Genomic DNA, 18,802 nt, shown 5'->3' with positions numbered 1-18,802 from the left:
TTGAAGAAAAAGTATTTATTTGACACCTTTACAAAAATATTTAGGCACATAATTTTCATATTTATGTCACCTGATTTACATATCTCAATCCTCAGTACCTTTTAAAAACACTAAAATGGTCATTTGGTAAATAGAATCTATATTGAAAAAATACTGTGACAGACCAACATTTGTAGACAAAAGTCAGTTGATTATCAGCATGAGAAAGAAATGTTTATGAACAAAATAATCTCTAAAAACATCTTGTGAGACAAAAAAAATCTAACCAGTAGATTTCTTTTTAAAAAGTATTTTCAAAAAAGAAAGCTTAAAAAAAGCCCATCATAGAATATCTCCTCATACCATGATGAAGTGGCATCCTAACAGTAAGAACTAGAAGGTAGGCTTAGAAAACAGCGATGGTGCCAGAGGTTCACAAAGACCAACAACTGACAAAAGCCTGGACACAGAGGCAGCATGAAGCTAATGCATTTAATTCGGAGATGAGAAGAACATCCAACCTACACAGGAGCTACCCTAAGGTAACAAACTGGGGAACTTTTAACAGAATCACCATTCTGAAGTGTAATTATATTTCTCTGAGATAGATACTAATATTTTTTTAACTTACCAAAATATGAGAGTCATTTCTCTTTTCTTCTTTAAAGAATAGAATCTTGTTTAAAGGTGGAATCACCTGCATCATACAATAGCCCAACTATACACACTAGATATTTTAAAAAGTTGACCATGAGCAGAAACTCTTCTTTAACCATTCTAGAAGCAACCAAATTATAGGGTCACATTCAAAAAGAAATACATTGCCCAGGCCTCTAGCATTTAAGGAGCACAAATTAAGACTCTTAATCTTTGCCTACAGTCTAACCCTGAAATCATGACAGTAACGTTTGCTGAGTGCCTAATATGCACGAGGCATTGTGCTGAGGAGTCTGCATCCCTTGCCTTATTTATTTTGAAGATTATTATTTTTCCCTCAGGGAGAGAAAAATCAATCACAGCCTTGTTCATAGGGAGGGACCAGTAGTACACAGCTATGGGGAAGCAAGAATACATGCAGGAGAGAGCAGAGGGACCCGGGGAGTTACAGAATTTGAATGGCCTGGCTCTCATCTCAGAGCTAGAGGACTAGTATAAGTCCTCTTAAAGAAGTGCTTCAGTCAACTCTATGGGTGGGACACCCTAATCACCAGTGCTGACAACTGTGCAGACAGCTTCTACTTATCAATCGCTGATTCCTTTCATCTGCTTCTTTCTCTCAATCGGGGTCTGGCTAAAGAATTATACATTCCTTGAGAATGAGAACCACGTCCTCTTCACCTCAGCTGCCGCAGAGCTTCACATAATGCCTGGCATAAAATAGTCAATCTCTGCTCACTGAAAGATGCCATAACAACCAAAATAAAGGTAGGCCTGCCCAAAATCCTGGGTACTACTTCAAACTAGTCAAAAGTGAAACTCTACTCTTCTCTCCATGAAGATCCCATATCAGCATTACTGCTGTGAACTTTCCATACATGGCTGATACAATAAGAACTACAAAGAACAAACGCAAAACATACTTCTCTTTCTTAACCTATGTGCAAGCTGGATCCTACAAATGACTGACTCCTACAGTCAACAGTCACGCGAAGGAGTTAAAAGTCACCTGACGTGCTGGCAACGTGTAACCTGACCAATCAGGTTACTCAAATCAATCTGGCACTGCCTTAAAAGCAGACTGGTCAAAGAGGGCATCGCTGTCATTAACTCAAAAAAAGGAGCCACTAGTCACAAATGTGTTTTCAGCATCCTCAACACAGCTCATCTGTCTCAAAGGGCAAATTCAGGATTTAATTCTATACTGCCTCTTTTTCTCCCAGGAGGTAGTTTCCAGATCAAAGAACTTTTGCTTTGTAAGATGCTGGAATACCAGGCACATCTCTTCCTGTGCCATAACCAAGCCTGCACATAACTGAAAACAAACTACAAAAATGGTTGGTTAGTCTATTCAATCTCCAACCTCCCCAGGCTTCTTGCTCTTAAGATGTTGGTGGCAGGTGAAGGGGAATCCAACAATCAACATGAACAGGGCAGAGAGCCTGAAGCTGCTTCACTGCATCAGTCAGAAAGCTCAGTCTAGGCCACGGGCCCTAATGTCATGTGCATTTAGTGAAGTTATTACTAAGCACGATTTTCTCAAATAAGACCTAGAGAGATGACACATCTTCAAGGAAACCGACTCTCCAAGAAGCAGTTCAACACTTGGCGGGGCTGGGGGTGGGGCGGGGGGCGGGTGGAGTGGTCTTAGTCCAACATCTCTGAATGCACACAAACTATTTCTAATGTCAAAGTTCCCTCCTCCCAATAGCTCAAAGAAGAAGGAACAGAACTACCAAAATTAGCTCCCAAAATGCATTCCCCTTGTCCCCAGGCAAAAGTGGGCAGGGGCAGCAAAATTCATAGGCAGGGTGCGTGTCACCCATGGCCAGCCTGGAGTAAGACAGAAGCTCAGGCACGCAGAGAGCCCATCACTCTCCCTGACACACAAAGCCTATTCCTTGCGGACTCTAAATTCCATCAATCACTCGCCTCCTCCAAAGAGCTCAGGCTAGCTCAGCTGGCACCACTACTTCCTCAGAGGAGAAGGTGGGGTTATCAATGGCAGCACAGTTCAGTGGGAAAAAAACAGGAATTCTGACTTATTAGCAAGTCATTTTTCTCCGAGTCTTTCTTTTTTATCAATAAAACAGGGATAAGGTGATATCTTGCACAACATAATATCCTATTCTCCCACTTAAATTTTCTCAGCTCACATAATGTTAGGAAACAGTGTCTCAGGACTCCCTATATGGAGCTACTAACTTGAGAGTTGGCTATGAGGCTAATTCCAGGGACCCAGCACCACTGGCTAGGCTTTGACAAAGACAAACCAAAAATAAGGGAAAGATATGAATATGAAAAGGACCTCAATATAACTCTTTTTCAAAAATAGGACGAAATCAAAACCTTCCAGGTTCCCTGTTGAGGCACCAGAATACTAGCTGTTTAGGTCAACAAAGGCCAGTAGATTGCAAACCTGATGAAATGAAAACCATCATGTACACCAACGCAAAGGTAGCCAGCTTCCTGCACATGACTGCACAGCTGGCCTGAGCATTTATCTCCAAAGTCAATGGATGTCTCTAAGCCAAGTCACACTGCTGTGTTTGAGTTAACACCTGACCTGCCCAAAGAGGCAATTCAGGCAAGGCCCATCCACGGCTGCTCTCCCAGGATGCAGCACTGACCTTGAGAGAGGCAGGCCTGCTCATTAATGTGGGATGTGGCAGGAGTGTCCAAAGGAAAGAGGTTATGCTCATGCCATTGAAGGAAGAGGAAGGAAGGTGATGGCTCTAACACTGACGGTGCCAGCAACACAGTCCAAGCCTGGACCATACAGAAACATCTAACCAGCCTTTCCCCTCGAAATCATACACTCAGAAATGTAAGGGTAGTCATACTGATTCAAGCAGAAGTAAAAAGAGTAGCAACAAAACCCAGAAGCAGGAAGCAAGGGGAAATAGACGGAGGCCATGTTCCCAGCATGCCATTCTCACTTGGGCAAGAACAGCTGAGCTCATGGTTTAGGATGGCAGGGTTCATGTGCATTTGATGTACACTGCAGCATTTGGCTTCACATCGCTGTGGAGCTGGTGCTTCTAACCCTGCATATAGATTTGCAGTTTCTGAGAGCTGAGAAAACCTCTAAGACTTGTTCACAGTCACAACATCTTCTGAATAAATCCACGGAGCTAAGTTCTCAGTCTTACCCTTGGTCACTATAGCAGGAGCAAGATCAGGCAACTACCTCTAAGAACATCTCTCCACCCCCAGCACAGCACAATGCCTGGCACCTATTACACGCACGATACCTTTTAGTTGAATGAACGACTCTGACAGATGAATAAAATGAGTAAAAGGTCTACTTCCTTCACCCCTTCATTCTCCTCAGCCTACACCACATACAGGGAATAGGACATTTTCAAGGAACACACCCTACTTCATCCCATGAGCTCTCAGGAAAGCCCATGTAGAAACCAATACACTTTGAAGCCACACACATTTCTTTAGTGCCAAAGATGTCCTCTTTGGCCAAAGCAGTAATGGTAGCCTCATGAAGAAAAGGCAATCGTTAAGAAAGAAAATTCAAAGAAGACTAACTTCAGATCCTCAGGTGCATTTCCAGCAGAAGGAAGGCCAAACTGTCTCCAGACTCAGCAACGACATGAACAGTGAGGCTTCTGATGGAACGCTTTAGATATGTGGCTCTCAGGGACACCTGGATATCAGACTATGGAATAAAATATTTTCAAAACATGGATGTTTCACTGTCGGCATAGAAGAAAAATAAATAAAAAAGCCCAGTACATTTTCCAGTCTGATATAAATTAATTCTAAGGGCATATTTAAAAGAGTCAATTATAAGTTTCTCTCATAAAATTTTAAAAGGCAGCAATCAATCCTCAGATTGTACAAGTGCAATGGTATTTTCTTCATGATCAAGACACCTCAGTATCTGTGTAAGAATTGCCAGTGTTCCCATTTGATCGAAAACTTGGGCCAATGCAGTCGATGCAACCCTTGTCATACTGCTCCTTTCCCCTTAATGTCCAGCTTGCTACTGGCTTCTGATTGTTTGCTCAGCTGCTCTTCAGAGAAGGTGATGTAGGAATATACCAGGCTCCCAGCAATGCTGCAAAACAGAAAACCACCATCAGGGAGGAAGGAAGGAATGGCACAAATATAAGGCAACCTGGAGTGAGGGTTGGAGCTACCTTTATAAAACACCACCACATAAAATGAAACATACAGCATTTTCATTTACCAAACTAGAGACACTCCCTCATCATGGTACTATCCACTGTCGTTGATGCTTTGGAAAAACGAATATTTGCATATACTTGTCAGCAGGAGTGCCAATTTTATACAGTCTTTCTTCATGACAATTTGTTGAAATAAAAACCTCAGAATTCTGCTTATCCTCTGACCTACCAATCTATTTCATGGATGAACTGTATACATCTTCATAGACTTACTGACAAAGCATTTATCACAAAATCTATAACTTCAGAAAATTAGCTAAAGGATAAGTGTCTCACGATAGAGTTTTATATAAATTCATACAATAGAATGCTAGGCATTTATTTAAATGACAGAAAATAAAGAGCTGGCCATGACTTTTAAAATTAAAAAATAGTTTGGCATTCTCCAACCCTATTTTATTTAAATGAACATGAATATGTACATTAATGCATCGGAATAAAGTCTGGAAGAAACAAAATAAGAATATTAATGATAGTTACATCTAGACTGAAATTATAGGTGATTTCTACTTGTATTTTTTGCATTTTCAAAAATAATCATTCGAGGCAGAAATACTTTTTAATAAAAATAAAAAACATCCCAATAAGTAAGAAAACAGGCTTCCCAGGTGGCGCAATGGAAGGAATCCACCTCGTCAATGCAGACTGTCAAGGTATCTCCTGTCAATGCAGGAAATGCAAGAGAAGCAGGTGTGATCCCGGGGTCAGGAAGATATCCTGGAAATGGCAACCCACTCCAGTAGTCTTGCCTGGAAAATTCCATGGACGGAGGAACCTGGTAGGCTGCAGTCCACGGGGCTGCAAAGAGTCAGACATGACTGAGCACCCACACACATACACAAGAAAGAAAACATGCAGATCCTGGGGAGACTCACAGAGCTGGTTTCTCTCCAACTAGCATCAAGCGAACAGTGGAGAGCCTACATCATCTGAGCCCTTGGCCTCTGAGCCGGCTGCTGCCACCCCTCACACTTGTCTACCATACCTACCACCAGGAGGGTTCGCTCTTCTGGGACAGTGATTATTTGGGGGACCTCAAGCCCAGCTGGGCTACACAGCCTTGTGAAAGCTCTTTTGAGGGAACGTATTAAAAGTACCTATTAGTGTGTTTAGGAATAAATGAACCTTCCCAACTAGATTACAAATTCCCTTAAGGTAAAAATTAGTCTAGGCCTTTGCATACTAATCAGTCATCTCCTTAAGGAGACAGGAGAATAAAGACAAGCCGGTGGTAAGACAGGAGGTAAGCAGAGAGACTGACAATGTTTAAACAAAGTGGGACCATTTTACTCTCTTGTCCGATGTGCTCTCACATGGCTAAACCATGCAGCAGATTTTTATAGTCAGATCAGGGTTAGAGTCCCAGCTCTGCTTCTTACTATGGTGGCTGTGTGACCTTGGGCAAGTTATTTCACCCCTCTGAGTCTTAGTTTTCATGTGAGCTCGGGGATGATTAAATGAAACAATGTTGTAAAGGTGGCCGTCACAGACTAGGCACTCAACAAATATTAACTCCATATGTTGCCTTCACAGATATCTATGTCCCTTCTATATCAAGGTAAGTGTCGGTCTGTGCATATACTTTCTTTAGTTTTTATTGAAGTAGAGTTGATTTACAAAGTTATGTTAGTTTCTGGTGTACAGCAAAGTTATGCAATTTCATATATATATACATACATACATTCTTTTTCATATTATTTTTGTTATGATTTACTGCTGCTGCTGCTGCTAAGTCGCTTCAGTCGTGTCCGACTCTGTGCGACCCCAGAGACGGCAGCCCGCCAGGCTCCCCTGTCCCTGGGATTCTCCAGGCAAGAGTACTGGAGTGGGTTGCCATTTCCTTCTCCAATGCATGAAAGTGAAAAGGGAAAGTGAAGTCGCTCAGTTGTGTCGGACTCTTAGCGACCCCATGGACTGCAGCCCACCAGGCTCCTCCGTCCATGGGATTTTCCAGGCAAGAGTACTGGAGTGGAGTGCCATTACAGGACATTAAATGTCATTCCCTCGTGTGCATATACTTTAAAAATAGAAGTACCTCAGTCACAAAAGTCTGACCAGGATGTTTGTTAACCATTCTATCTGCCTAGGCATTTTAGGAATTTGGCCAGGAGTAAATTTACAAAAAAAATTAAAAGGCTCCCAAATTTTGTTGTGATTTCTTTGGAACTCAATGGCATTGATAAGGATATTATTTGTTTTATTAACTGATGTGAGTCAGGTAGATGCTCTCTTTTAAGATTAGAATTCTGATAAGATTGCCTTCATGTACAATACAGTTTTGTTTTTTAAAGGACTCAACTAGAGAAAAGTTAAAGAAACAAAAGAATATGAACCTAAAAACTTGCTTTCTACCTATTCTTCCCATTTAATGTCAGTGTTTTTGGAAAGGGGGCATTTCTCTCACATATTTGGAAACAGGGTTTTTTGTTTTTTGTTTTTGCTTTCCTGATATCTTTGATACTCTTCCCCGACTCAGGGCTGAATCCAAACTGCTCAAGCATTTCCATCATTTTCTCCCCTACTTCCACTCCTTTTTCTTTTCTGCCTTAAAAAAAAACAAACAAACAAACAAACAAAAAAAAAACCCTTAAAAGGTAGGTAGAAGACTCCTGTCAGAACTTTTAAAAAAGTAATATATATATTTCCCACACCTGGAAGAAGTTCCTTCAAATGTCATTAGTCTCCTGCAAAATAACTTTAGACCTCATGACCAGGATCAATCAGGGAAGTTTAGTAGCTGAACTAAAGCAGACAACCCTGGCTTAAAAACTGGGCAAAAGAAAACTGGGTTATGAAAAGTGAACTATATAAATAGCCAGTGGCAGTGCCCATAACAGAATACAAATCTGCTGCTATATTCCATCTCAGTGCTCTTCTGTAAGGAAGGGCTAGCTAACCTCCCTACAACATTTTAGAAGTCCAAGTTATTCCAGTGAGAAGTCAGTTATTTATCTCTATGAAAAGCCTGGTAACTGTTACAGCAGCAGCAACCCACTGATAATACAAAACATATCCTTCTCTCTCCAAATGAGAGAACCACTAAGAAGAGCTCACATCCTCACTTCAGGAGAAGCCTGGAACTAGAAGAGTCTGCCAGGATGGAATTATGCAGGAGGAGAAGGCTGGAACCAGGAAGCAAAACCTCCTTTTAAGGAAACAGGTAAAGGAGTCCCAAATGCAGGAACAGTAGATTCAGGAGCCAGGCAGAAGTGGCTAGACCAAAGTCCTCTCTGAAGCCAGACTCTGAGCTGCATCACGGCCCACCCCAGAGACTGTATAGACTCTGGTTTGATGTCAGAAGGTACAGTAAAATGGGGTGTGTTACACAAAAGGAGGCTGGCTCAAGAGTTATGTAACCAGTATGATGACATATGCTGATGGGATATGAAAATAAAATTAATTTATTCCTCTATTCACTTTTACTGGACTGCAGTTAGGGAAACTTGGAAGGCAATCATGGACTGAATGCTTCACCAGCTGGATAATACATGGCAAGTTTCTCAGCCCGTCTATGAAATGAAATTCTCACAGCACCTATCTCAGAGAACTGTTAGATTAAGTATGGCATACTTAGGGCAATGCAGAGGATAAGACTAAGCATAAAAAAATATTGTCTGGTATTTGGTTATTATTATTACTAGTTGGATACCTGTTACAGACCAGGCACTGATAAGTACTGACACAACTATAAATAAGACAAGTGATTTCTGCCCTCAGACAGCTGAGAATCTAAAGTGGCAATGGCTACATATGGTTCACTTAGGCTACATTATAACTAATTAGTCATTTACTGAATGATAATTCATTAAAGGGTGAGAACCTGGACTCTGGAGTTCAACCCATCAGGGCTGAAATCCTTCAATGACATGAGCTGTGTGACCTTGGCAGAGCCATATGAGTGAATGTACCACACCTCTCTAGAGCACAGCGCCAGGCAAACAGAAACAGGCCCAATGCATGTCTTCAGAATGCATTAGACTGAAACTTTCTAAGCCTCAGCCTCCTCATTTATAAAATATCGATAATAAAGGAACTTCAGGGCTTCCCAAGTGACTCAATGGTAAAGAATCCACCTGCCAATGCAGGAGACACAGGTTCAATCTCTGATCTGGGAATTCCATCATAGACTACTACTCAGCAGTAAAAGGGAATTCCCCAGTGGCTCTGCAGGTAAAGAATCCGCCTACAATGCAGGAGACGCAGGAGACTCAGGTTCTATTCCCGGGTTGGGGAGATTCCCTGGAGAGGAAATGGCAACCCACTCCAGTATTCTTGCCTGGAAAACCCCACAGACAGAGGAGCCTGGCGCGCTGCAGTTCAAAGCATCACAAAGAGTCAGACATGACTGAGCCACTAAGCATGCACATACCACCCTAAGGGATCCACAGTCAGCAGGAAAGAGGTACCAACTACTGGTACATGCAAACCACAGAATCTCAAATACAACATGGAATCTCATGCAATATGTTGAGGTCAGACAAAGAGCTGCATAACATTTTGTGTCATTATACAACATTCGGGACACCATATGGATACAAAACAGATCTTTGCAGGGGAGAGAGGTTCAATGAAAAAGGACACAGGGAGATCTGGGAGGTATTAGAATTGTTTTATACCTTGAATATGGCGGTGGTAGTTATATAACTGTATTGCATTTATCGAAACTCCCAGAACTGTACAGGAAATGGGGGTGGGGTGGATTTTACTATATTTAAATCATGGTGTTTGTTTTTTTTTTAATAGAAGGAAAAAAAAGAATCATAGATAAAAATAAACTCCAAAAGTTCTATGAATTCTAGCCTGGGCAGTTATGGAGATGCTGGGGTCATTATTTAGAAAGCCTGCATTACTTGGGCCAAAGACACAGGCCAGAGGCCAACTTCTGGTGAAAGCACAGAAGTACATTTTGTCACCACCCTTCACCACTCATTCATTCATTCCCCACTCGCTCTGCTTTTTTGAGCTTGAGTGAACACACAGTAATTGGCCACTGGAAAAAGGCACTTAGGGAAGTTGGAGATAGCCAGGCTCTTAACAGAGTCCTACTGGGGGACAGGAAAAAAAAAAAAAAAAAATCAAATTGGAGCCTGAGAACCTACCAATACAAACCTCTTGCTTCCTAGAATTGAATCCTATCAGAAAGGACTATTTAACTTTTCCTGAAACAGCAAAAAAAAAAAAAAAAAAACCCCAAGCAGGATGAAGGGAAGCTAGATTCATCAGAGTACTCACAAGTACAGTTTTATTAGTGATTTCTTTCAAAGTGCAATCAGCCAAGGATGGATTCATACCATTTTCAATCAATGTGAAATCTACTAAGTAGCCAATCTAAGTTTGGTTTTTCACATTAAAAAAAACAAAAAGTAATGTTCGTAATCCATGAGTCCACTTACTAACTAGTGTAAGATGGGAAAAAACCCAAAACCATAATTTTTAAAGAGGAAAAGTGAAAGAAAAAAAAAGGCAACATATACTTTCCTTTACAGACACTGAAATGCAAGTTGTAAGGGAAAGAAATGGTATTTGAAACACAAGGTCATCTGGACTCTAATCCTAACTCTGCAAATAATTTGAATGCTGACTGGCAAATAAGTATCCTACTTACTCTCCTTAACTCTGTAATGAAACAGAGATTAAAGAGATATGGCCTGTAAAATTTATTACAATAAAATGTGAAGGCAATTCGAAATTATTAAAAATACTACATAAGGGAAAAGTACCAAGGACATCATTATCAACTAATCTTGCTAGCAAAACAGTACTGTTTAACCAGAACTATAATCACCTCTTAACACAAAAAGAAACTTTCAAGACTTTAGATTTGACATATGTTGGGCTGACACATGAAACGTTCCAACATACTCAGGCACTGAAGTTTTTTTTAAAATAGCCTGCAATGTGGAAAAAAACCCAATATTTCTTATAAGATACTATGTTATGAGATTTAACTGCAGACATCTGAAAATGCAAATAGCAGCTCTTAACTTCATTTTAACCATCAAGTTCTTACATGAAGGAGACCAAAAAAAAAAAAAAATCAAGGCATTTCTGAATCAGGCCTATAATGTATCATAAAGACTCTTTAATCTAGATTTTTAGAAATGAAGGAAGCTTAGGCTACATGCAAACTCAGAACTAGTTCACCATGTTGATCCTTACATTCCTCACAACTATTAATGAAAGAAACTGATTATCTACTAAGCATAAATTATCAAGCAATGAATCAGGTACTTCATTCATTGGATTATTTCATTCCAACAACTCTAAAGATACAGGTTTCTAATGGAAATATGTAAGAAAACTGAAGATCAGAAAAAAACAACGCTTTCAAAATCACACAATTGTTAAGTATCAGAACTGCAACTGTGAATGAGATCTGAGACCCAACTGCTCGTCCTCCTTCCAGAATATGCCATCCTCAGGCATATTTACATATCCAACCTCTGAACAACATATCCAACCCCCACAAATAACAAATAATTTTCCTCTAAAAAGACAAACAATAATAATGGCAAATAAATGTCATGGAAGGGAAAATAATGAATTATTATCTTATTATTAAATCTCACACTGATTCATAAGAAAGGTGGAATAGGCATTATCACTTATTTACATTTAAAGATATAAAAGCTCGAGAGTTATATAATTTATTGTAAATTAAAAACATACTACCATTAAAGACCTTTATAGTTTTCAAAGTGTTTTTTTAATCACCAATCCATAGAGAATTCATCAAACAAATATTAAGCAATGACCAGAACTCATTCTAGGAGCTTGAAAAGATAAGTGAACAATACAGGCAGAGATCTATACCCTCATGGAACTTACATTGTAGCAGGGGAGATAGAAAATGCATAGTATACATAGAAATAAACAGAAAAATAGAATAAGAGGGCTTCAGAGCATCAGAAGAGGAAGAGCAGGTTGCAATTTTACATAAGGTGGTCAGGGTAAACTTCCATGAGTAGGTAACATTTGAGCAAAAATATATAGGCATACGGGAACCAGCCATGCAAGTATCTGGCAGTACAGTGTTCCAGGTAAAGAAAATATTCTGTCCAAACACCCTAAAGAGACAGCATGCCCTGTATTCGAAAAGAATAGCAAGAAGGTCTGTGTAGATGAAATAGAGTGGGGGAGAAGAGAAGCAAGAGCTAAAATTGAAATTGAAGGGCAAGCGAGGGACAGACTTTGTAGGGCCTTGTCAGGACATTGGGACATAGAGCTGCTGCTACTGCTGCTAAGTCGCTTCAGTCGTGTCCAACTCTGTGCGACCCCACAGATGGCAGCCCACCAGGCTCCCCCATCCCTGGGATTCTCCAGGCAAGAACACTGGAGTGGGTTGCCATTGCCTTCTCCAATGCATGAAAGTGAAAAGTGAAAGTGAAGTCGCTCAGTTGTGCCCGACTCTTCTCGACCCCATGGACTGCAGCCCACCTGGCTCCTCCGTCCATGGGATTTTTCCAGGCAAGAGTACTGGACTGGGGTGCCATCGCCTTCTCCGTGGGACATGGAGAGGGGAGTACAAAGAACAGCGACATGTTCTGACCTAGCTCTGACAAGGAATACACTGTCTACTCTTGAGAACTGACTAGGGGTGAGATGTGGGGATGAGCCAAATCAGAGATGCAAGTATAGAAGACTAGCAGTAATCTAGGCAAAAGATGTTGGCGGCTGAGATAATGATGGAAGGAATGCAGATGGTGAAAAGTGATCTTTTTGGATGTATTCTGAAGGTAGAACCAATCGAATTTGCTAACACACTGGATGTTGGGTACAAGCTGAAGAATTGAGGATAACTCCAAGCCTGTTGAATTGAGAGGCCAGAAGGATAGAGTGTCACCAGTTGAAATGTTCAGGCTGTGGGTGGAACAGACTTTGGAGGAAATACAAGGAGTTCAGTTTTGGACATGTCAGCCAGAGATGTCAAGTGAGCTAATTAGATATACAAGTCTGAGTTCAGAACAGAGGTCTTTAAAATTTGAGGGTTTTAAAGCATATAAATAGTATTTAAAGCCATGAAATTCAAAATTCTCAAACTAAAAAAGCTCCTTCAGGCAAGTTACCCTCATCATTGTTAAAGATGAATGAAGTCTAAAGAAATGCAGTGATGTGTCCAAAGTAAGATGCATATAAAGCAATATAAAGAGAGTTGCTATTCTTTAGCCTGGAATTTTCTTAAGAACACTGCACTGACATCTAGCACAATAAATAAAAGATTATTCTTTCAAGGCTAAGCAAAAGGAGTTCAACTTCCAGAAAAGACTCCCCAAAAATTGTGCATGAAATATGAAACCACTTTCTCCTTTTTCCTTAAAAAGCATTATCAAAAAGACATTAATTGTATAATATATTGTAGGAATTCCACAAATGTCTGTTTAATAACAAGTGAACAAATTTGCCATTAAATAGTCCAAGCTAACTGTGACTATTTGACAATCTAAATCCGTCTGTCCAACTGATTACAGTTAAATATTTTTACTTACCTGATATTTAAGCCAATGAAGTTTGTCCAAGTGAAAATATAATCTCCACCAAAGACCATTCCAATATAAGTTATTAATATATTCTAAAAAGAAAAATGGCAAAATACTGTTACACAGGTTTGAACTTTTTCAATATTCAAATAAAGTCATCCACACAATGACCCAAACATATATCCTTAAATTACAAAAGCAAATAAGAGAAACTAACAAAAACCCAACGATCCTAAAATGAGTGTAGCATGAGTATGAACATCAACTAACAAACAATAACATCAGTCTCTTCCTGGTCTCTCCAGAAGCTAAATGCTTTCACCAATACTAAAGAATACTAAAAAGATCATCAAACTTTCCCCTTCCTTGTGATATGGGCCGACAGTACAAATCTAAATAAAGAATCACTGTTATTACCAGGGCTATTTCTACACATTTAACAAGTTCAAAAACAATGTTTTTTTCCTCCCATAGACATAGCAGTTGACTTTGTGAGGGGAGAGTGAAGGAAAATCTGCTTACAGGCAAGTATCTTTCCCTTTTTTTTGAAAGGGAAAAAGGGGATGATGGAGAATTTACCAACTCAAAGACTATTTCTAGAGGACTCTGTTGGTATCTTAAAAAAACAAGGGGAAGTCATCTCAAAGTATCAAACATAAAATCACTTCTCCCAACTCCCTTAATCTCCCAGGTGTAAACACCTGCTTATCTTGCTCCTTTTTCAGCTTGTGAGATCTTAGTTCCTCAACTAGGCCTCCCCTGATGGCTCAGAGGGTAAAGCGTCTGTCTGCAATGCAGGAGACCCGGGTTTGATCCCTGAGTCAGGAAGATTCCCCCTTGGAGAAGGAAATGGCAACCCACTCCAGTACTATTGCCTGGAAAATCCCATGGACAGAGGAGCCTGGTAGGCTACAGTTCATGGGGTCGCAAAGAGTCGGACACGACTGAGCGACTTCACTTTCACAACTAGGCCTCAAACTGGGCCCACAGCAGTGAAAACCTCTGGCTCCTTTTTAATTATCCTCAGACCACAAAGATAAAATAAAAATTTCCGAAGTTTAAGCTCTTATTCAATTCTTCCCTAACCTTTTTTCCATTCTTAAGTCACTGACTCCTGTGCTATTACAACTGCCAAAACGGTAAATGTCACACATATTTTTAGTACCTGGCCTCTCTTAGATTAGGCCTACAAAGCAGAAAGTAAAGTGTTTATCGTGTTTTGAAAAGGCCAAAAATAAACTTCAAAATTATTCTTATAGTGGAGTAGTACCCTGTGAGAGAGCATTAAAAATTATGTTGGCCTCTTCCAGGTCTAAATATAGAGAAAAAAAAGTCACTTTAGAGCAATTTTTCTTATTATTTGAGAGGGGAAAAAAAAAAATACCACATAACTGTAAACAAGGCTGGTAGGCAACTTGGGAAAATGCATTAACAGGACCCCTCTTGGAATAGAGAGATTTAGGGAAAAGAGAGATTAGTCAGCATAAACTGCCCAAGAATTTCAGAAAAGGAAAGAACAGAGAATCCAATCTTTTGCTCAGTATCAGTCAGAAGTCAGAAAAACTATATATTAAAGCATCCTAACCAAGATTTTCTATCAGAAGACACACTCATGCCCCCAAAGTAGAACTCACCAGGAGGGTCTGTGCTGGGAGCTCAAAACGAAGACCACAATTCTGAGCCTTTAGTTTACCTGAGACTCAGCAGGAAACCCTGATGACTTCCATGCCCTGCTTTAGAGATTCTGATTCAAAACATCTGAGGTGGGCCTAGGACCCTCCACGTTTAACAAGTTCTCCTAAGTAATTTTACCACCACACTTAAGAGAAACAAGGAATGTTGACCCAAGGGTTTAGTGGGTTAGGTTCTTCAAGCACAGAAGGCAACTTAAAGCCTGCTGGAGAACAGTGACTGAACAGAACTACCCAGGTTGTAACTGGGAGGCTAAGGAAAGAAGCTCCACTCTGGCCCAACTCCAAACCAGCAAGGCTATCAGGGTACTCCCATCTGTCTGAAGGTATAACACATCCTTCAATACCTTAGCAGCTGTGAGAAGCAAGAGCAATATAAACCACAGTTGACCCTTGTACAAAGCTGGAGTTGGGGTGTAGTGAAAAATCTGAGTATAACTTATAGATCTGTGTGTGCATGTCAGTTGCTCAGTTGTGCCCAACTTTGCAACTGCATGGACTGCAGCCCACCAGGCTCCTCTGTCCATGTGATTCTCCAGGCAAGAACACTGGAGTGGGTTGCCATTTCCTTCTCTAGGGGATCTTCCTGACCCAAGGATCCAACCTGGGTCTCCAGCATTGCAGACAGATTCTTTACCATCTGGAGGCACCAGGAAAGCCCAACTTACGGATGGCCCTCCTTATCTGAGATTGGGCATCTGTGGATTCAGCAACCACAGATGGTACAGTACTGTAATATTTACTACTGAAAAAATTCGGCATGTTAATACATTATTGACTGGGGATTTTTGCAGACACTAACGCCTATGGCTGACGATTTGTTATGTAAGTGAATACAGAAATGTCTCTGGTCAATAGTTTTTGGGTAACAAAACATATTAATATGTCTCTGGTCAATAATGAGTAAAGTGGACCCTAGCAGTTGAAACCTGCTTTGTTCAAGGGTCAACTATAATCAGATACTCCAGTTTTTTTCCTCCCTCTAGAGTTTAGAAGTAAAACCATTCCCTTTGGACTGAGTAAGTTCATATCATTCTGTGGAGAGGAGGAAATATCAAAAGAAAAGCACTGGACTTAATGCTGATGAGAGCATTACTGTATTCATACCTCACACTGATGACAATGAAAAATGTACACTAAGAAAATCTAAGCAATTAGGTTTAGTTATTTGCTAAATAGCTTTCCCATACCATCCTTCTTCTTGGTTAAAAACAAGGCACCAACTGTCCTGTGTCTCGTGTTCCTGCTGTTTTTATTCTGAAGAGGCAAGCCATCTACTTTGCTCCTGAAGCATTAACTTTACAAAACCCAAACAGGGCTGGAGAGGTAATTTGGGGCTGAAACAATCTCAAATTTGGGGCTGAAACTATCTTAAATTTGGGGCTGAAACTGTCTCAGCCAGCCCAGGCCTTCAAATGCTTATCTCTAGCTTTCATAGAAGTCACACAGTTATTACAGCTTAATTTAGAATTCTATTCACACCAAACGCTCCAATTCTATGTTTGAAATCGCAGACCTTCTGAGGCTTTAACCCAAATCTAGTTCTAAAATGAGGTCTGGTATCTATGAATACAACTCCATGGCGGGTACAAAGGGAAACACAGCACACCAGGACAAACTCTACTCTGCAATCCCTTCCCTCATGACTGACAAATGAGGCACCAGAAGTTAAGCCCCAAGGGGAACTGTGCTGTTTCCTCCAAATGATCAAGGACCTACCTCTCTCTATTGTGCTCTTTTAGAAAGTGTATACCCGTGGCGGATTCATGTTGATGTATGGCAAAACCAATACAATATTGTAATTAGCCTCCAATTAAAGTAAATAAATTTATATTAAAAAAAATTAAAAAAGAAAGCAAGCCTACCTCACTAATGCTTTTGGAATTCAGGGATGCTGCGGCCTCTTGGATCTTAAAGCACTAGAATCACAAACTCAGATGAAAGAGGCCTCAGGCTTCAAGCTGCTAACTGCAGCTCAATATTCAAGTCAATGTGGCTCTCCTGGCTGAAGACAAATGAGCCTCCCTCAAATAAAATGGATCGGGAGGAAATGACATCACTGGTAATGTCAGACACAGCTTTTAATAGTGGGCCATTTAAGGCTTGGCTCACGCTTAGGAAAACTCTTGATTAGCTTCTGGCAGGCATCCTTCTACGACGCAGCCAGAGCTCAGCGAGGAAGAGAATAATTCTCGTCAGGAGTTAAAGGGACAAACCCACCAGTTCCAAACTGGTCACCTTTCCTGTCAGAAACAGGGCTGAATATCACTCTCCTTCCTCCCCTCTGAGATGACGCATTCTCCTTTTCTCACTCCTCAGACCTAAGCTGCCTGAAAGTGGAGATCATGTTCTCCCTGAGTTCTTCAGGATTGTTCTAGAAACCATCACCACACTTTGTCAAACCAGCAAGGCAACACGTGAGGAAATAAGAATGAAAGGGTGAAGGCCACAGTCAGACTTATTTTAGAAGAACACTTTTCAAATAAAGCAGGCACCGAAAAGAATACAGTACCTTTTCAACTCACCTTAATACAGCCAACTATTGTAGTTGTAAGAGCAGAATTATACTGAGTGCAAAGTACTGTAGCATACATCAAGATAAATCTGGAAAAAATAAAGAAAAGGTATCTTATAAGTAAAATCTAACTGCTTGTTTTATAATAACCCCTAGCCAAGGGAAATGATAGTACATTTCACTAGACACTGCCTGTGAGCTTTCCCACCTCACTGCTGCTTCTATTGAAGCTTTGGATTTTTTTTTTTAGTTTCATTAAAGAGAAACACATGTCCATTTAATGATCAGGTGCTTCTCCCAGCTACTGCACTAAAACCTTGAAACCACCGTTCACAATCATGAGTCATCTTTTTAGATCATAGTCCTAATTCACCTAACTGAGATACAAAGCTCAGAGCTTACAGACCCTGGCTCAGGTATATATGTAACATGAGGGCAATATGATTCTGGACCAGGGTGAAGACAAGAGAGATACTTTAAGGATGGAAGAAAAACAAGTGAGAACTACTTTAAGAGGGGATATAGTTCACTTAACAACAGTGGCAGCAGTCGGCACTCCCAGATTTTACAATGAGGCTTCTGAGCCTGACTCAGTACCAAGCTACTGTGTCATCTTTATTTTGAAGCATCCAGTCACTATGTAGCAAGCCTGGGCTAGATCCAGTCACGAATATCAACTGAAATGACTGGCTGAGGGAAAAAATACCATTAGGGAAATTTGGAGGTGAAGAGAAGAGGCACATTTGCAGATACCTCTTGCCTTCTTCAACATGGTAGGGAGAAGTCAGTCCTAAATCCAAAAGCTGCTACTACTGCCTACTAATTCTGCAAAATTAAGACAATTTATTTGAATTCTGAGCCTGTTTTCTCAGGCAGTAAGGAGTAGGGGCAACAATATCTGTCAAATGGTTAATGTAGAAATAAAATTAAATAATGCATGTTGAAATATAATGGTGCTTATCACATACTAGCTTACTGAATAAATATTTAGTTTTTTTCATTCATCCTTCTAAAAGCATGACTTTGAGATTAGTTTGGTAGCCCTGGGGGTACATTCCCAAGGATGGTGAAACCACTTGAGTCTGGAGGTTTATCCTAAGCTGATACATTCAAGAGACAGGAATGAGGCAGAAAGACACTAGACCAAATTTCTTTAGGAAAACTATCTGCTAACAAGGCAGCAAAGGCTTACCCCATCACACAAGAGAGGGTGAACTGCAGAAGAAAGAGGGTGTCACCCCAGCCTTCAAAATCCAATGCCTGTAATAAACAAGAAAG

At 40.4% G+C, this 18,802-nt stretch overlaps 1 protein-coding gene across 1 annotated transcript in view; it reads right to left on the bottom strand.

Moving 5' to 3' along the window:
• SLC35D1 (solute carrier family 35 member D1) overlaps positions 1–18,802 on the bottom strand; it is a 47,633-nt gene continuing 28,831 nt past the window's right edge. The window contains exons 9-12 of the mRNA XM_027536953.1: positions 18,717–18,784; positions 17,535–17,613; positions 13,328–13,410; positions 1–4,711 (exon numbers count right to left, since the gene is read on the bottom strand). Of these exons, the coding sequence (XP_027392754.1) occupies positions 4,603–4,711; positions 13,328–13,410; positions 17,535–17,613; positions 18,717–18,784 (339 nt within the window). The 3' untranslated portion in view covers positions 1–4,602. The remainder of the gene's footprint in view (positions 4,712–13,327; positions 13,411–17,534; positions 17,614–18,716; positions 18,785–18,802) is intronic.

This window comes from Bos indicus x Bos taurus, chromosome 3 (assembly GCF_003369695.1).
Source record: "Bos indicus x Bos taurus breed Angus x Brahman F1 hybrid chromosome 3, Bos_hybrid_MaternalHap_v2.0, whole genome shotgun sequence".
Lineage (NCBI taxonomy): Eukaryota > Metazoa > Chordata > Mammalia > Artiodactyla > Bovidae > Bos > Bos indicus x Bos taurus.
Note: the sequence above shows the minus strand (reverse complement) of the source record. Positions and strands in the feature narration are given on the sequence as shown.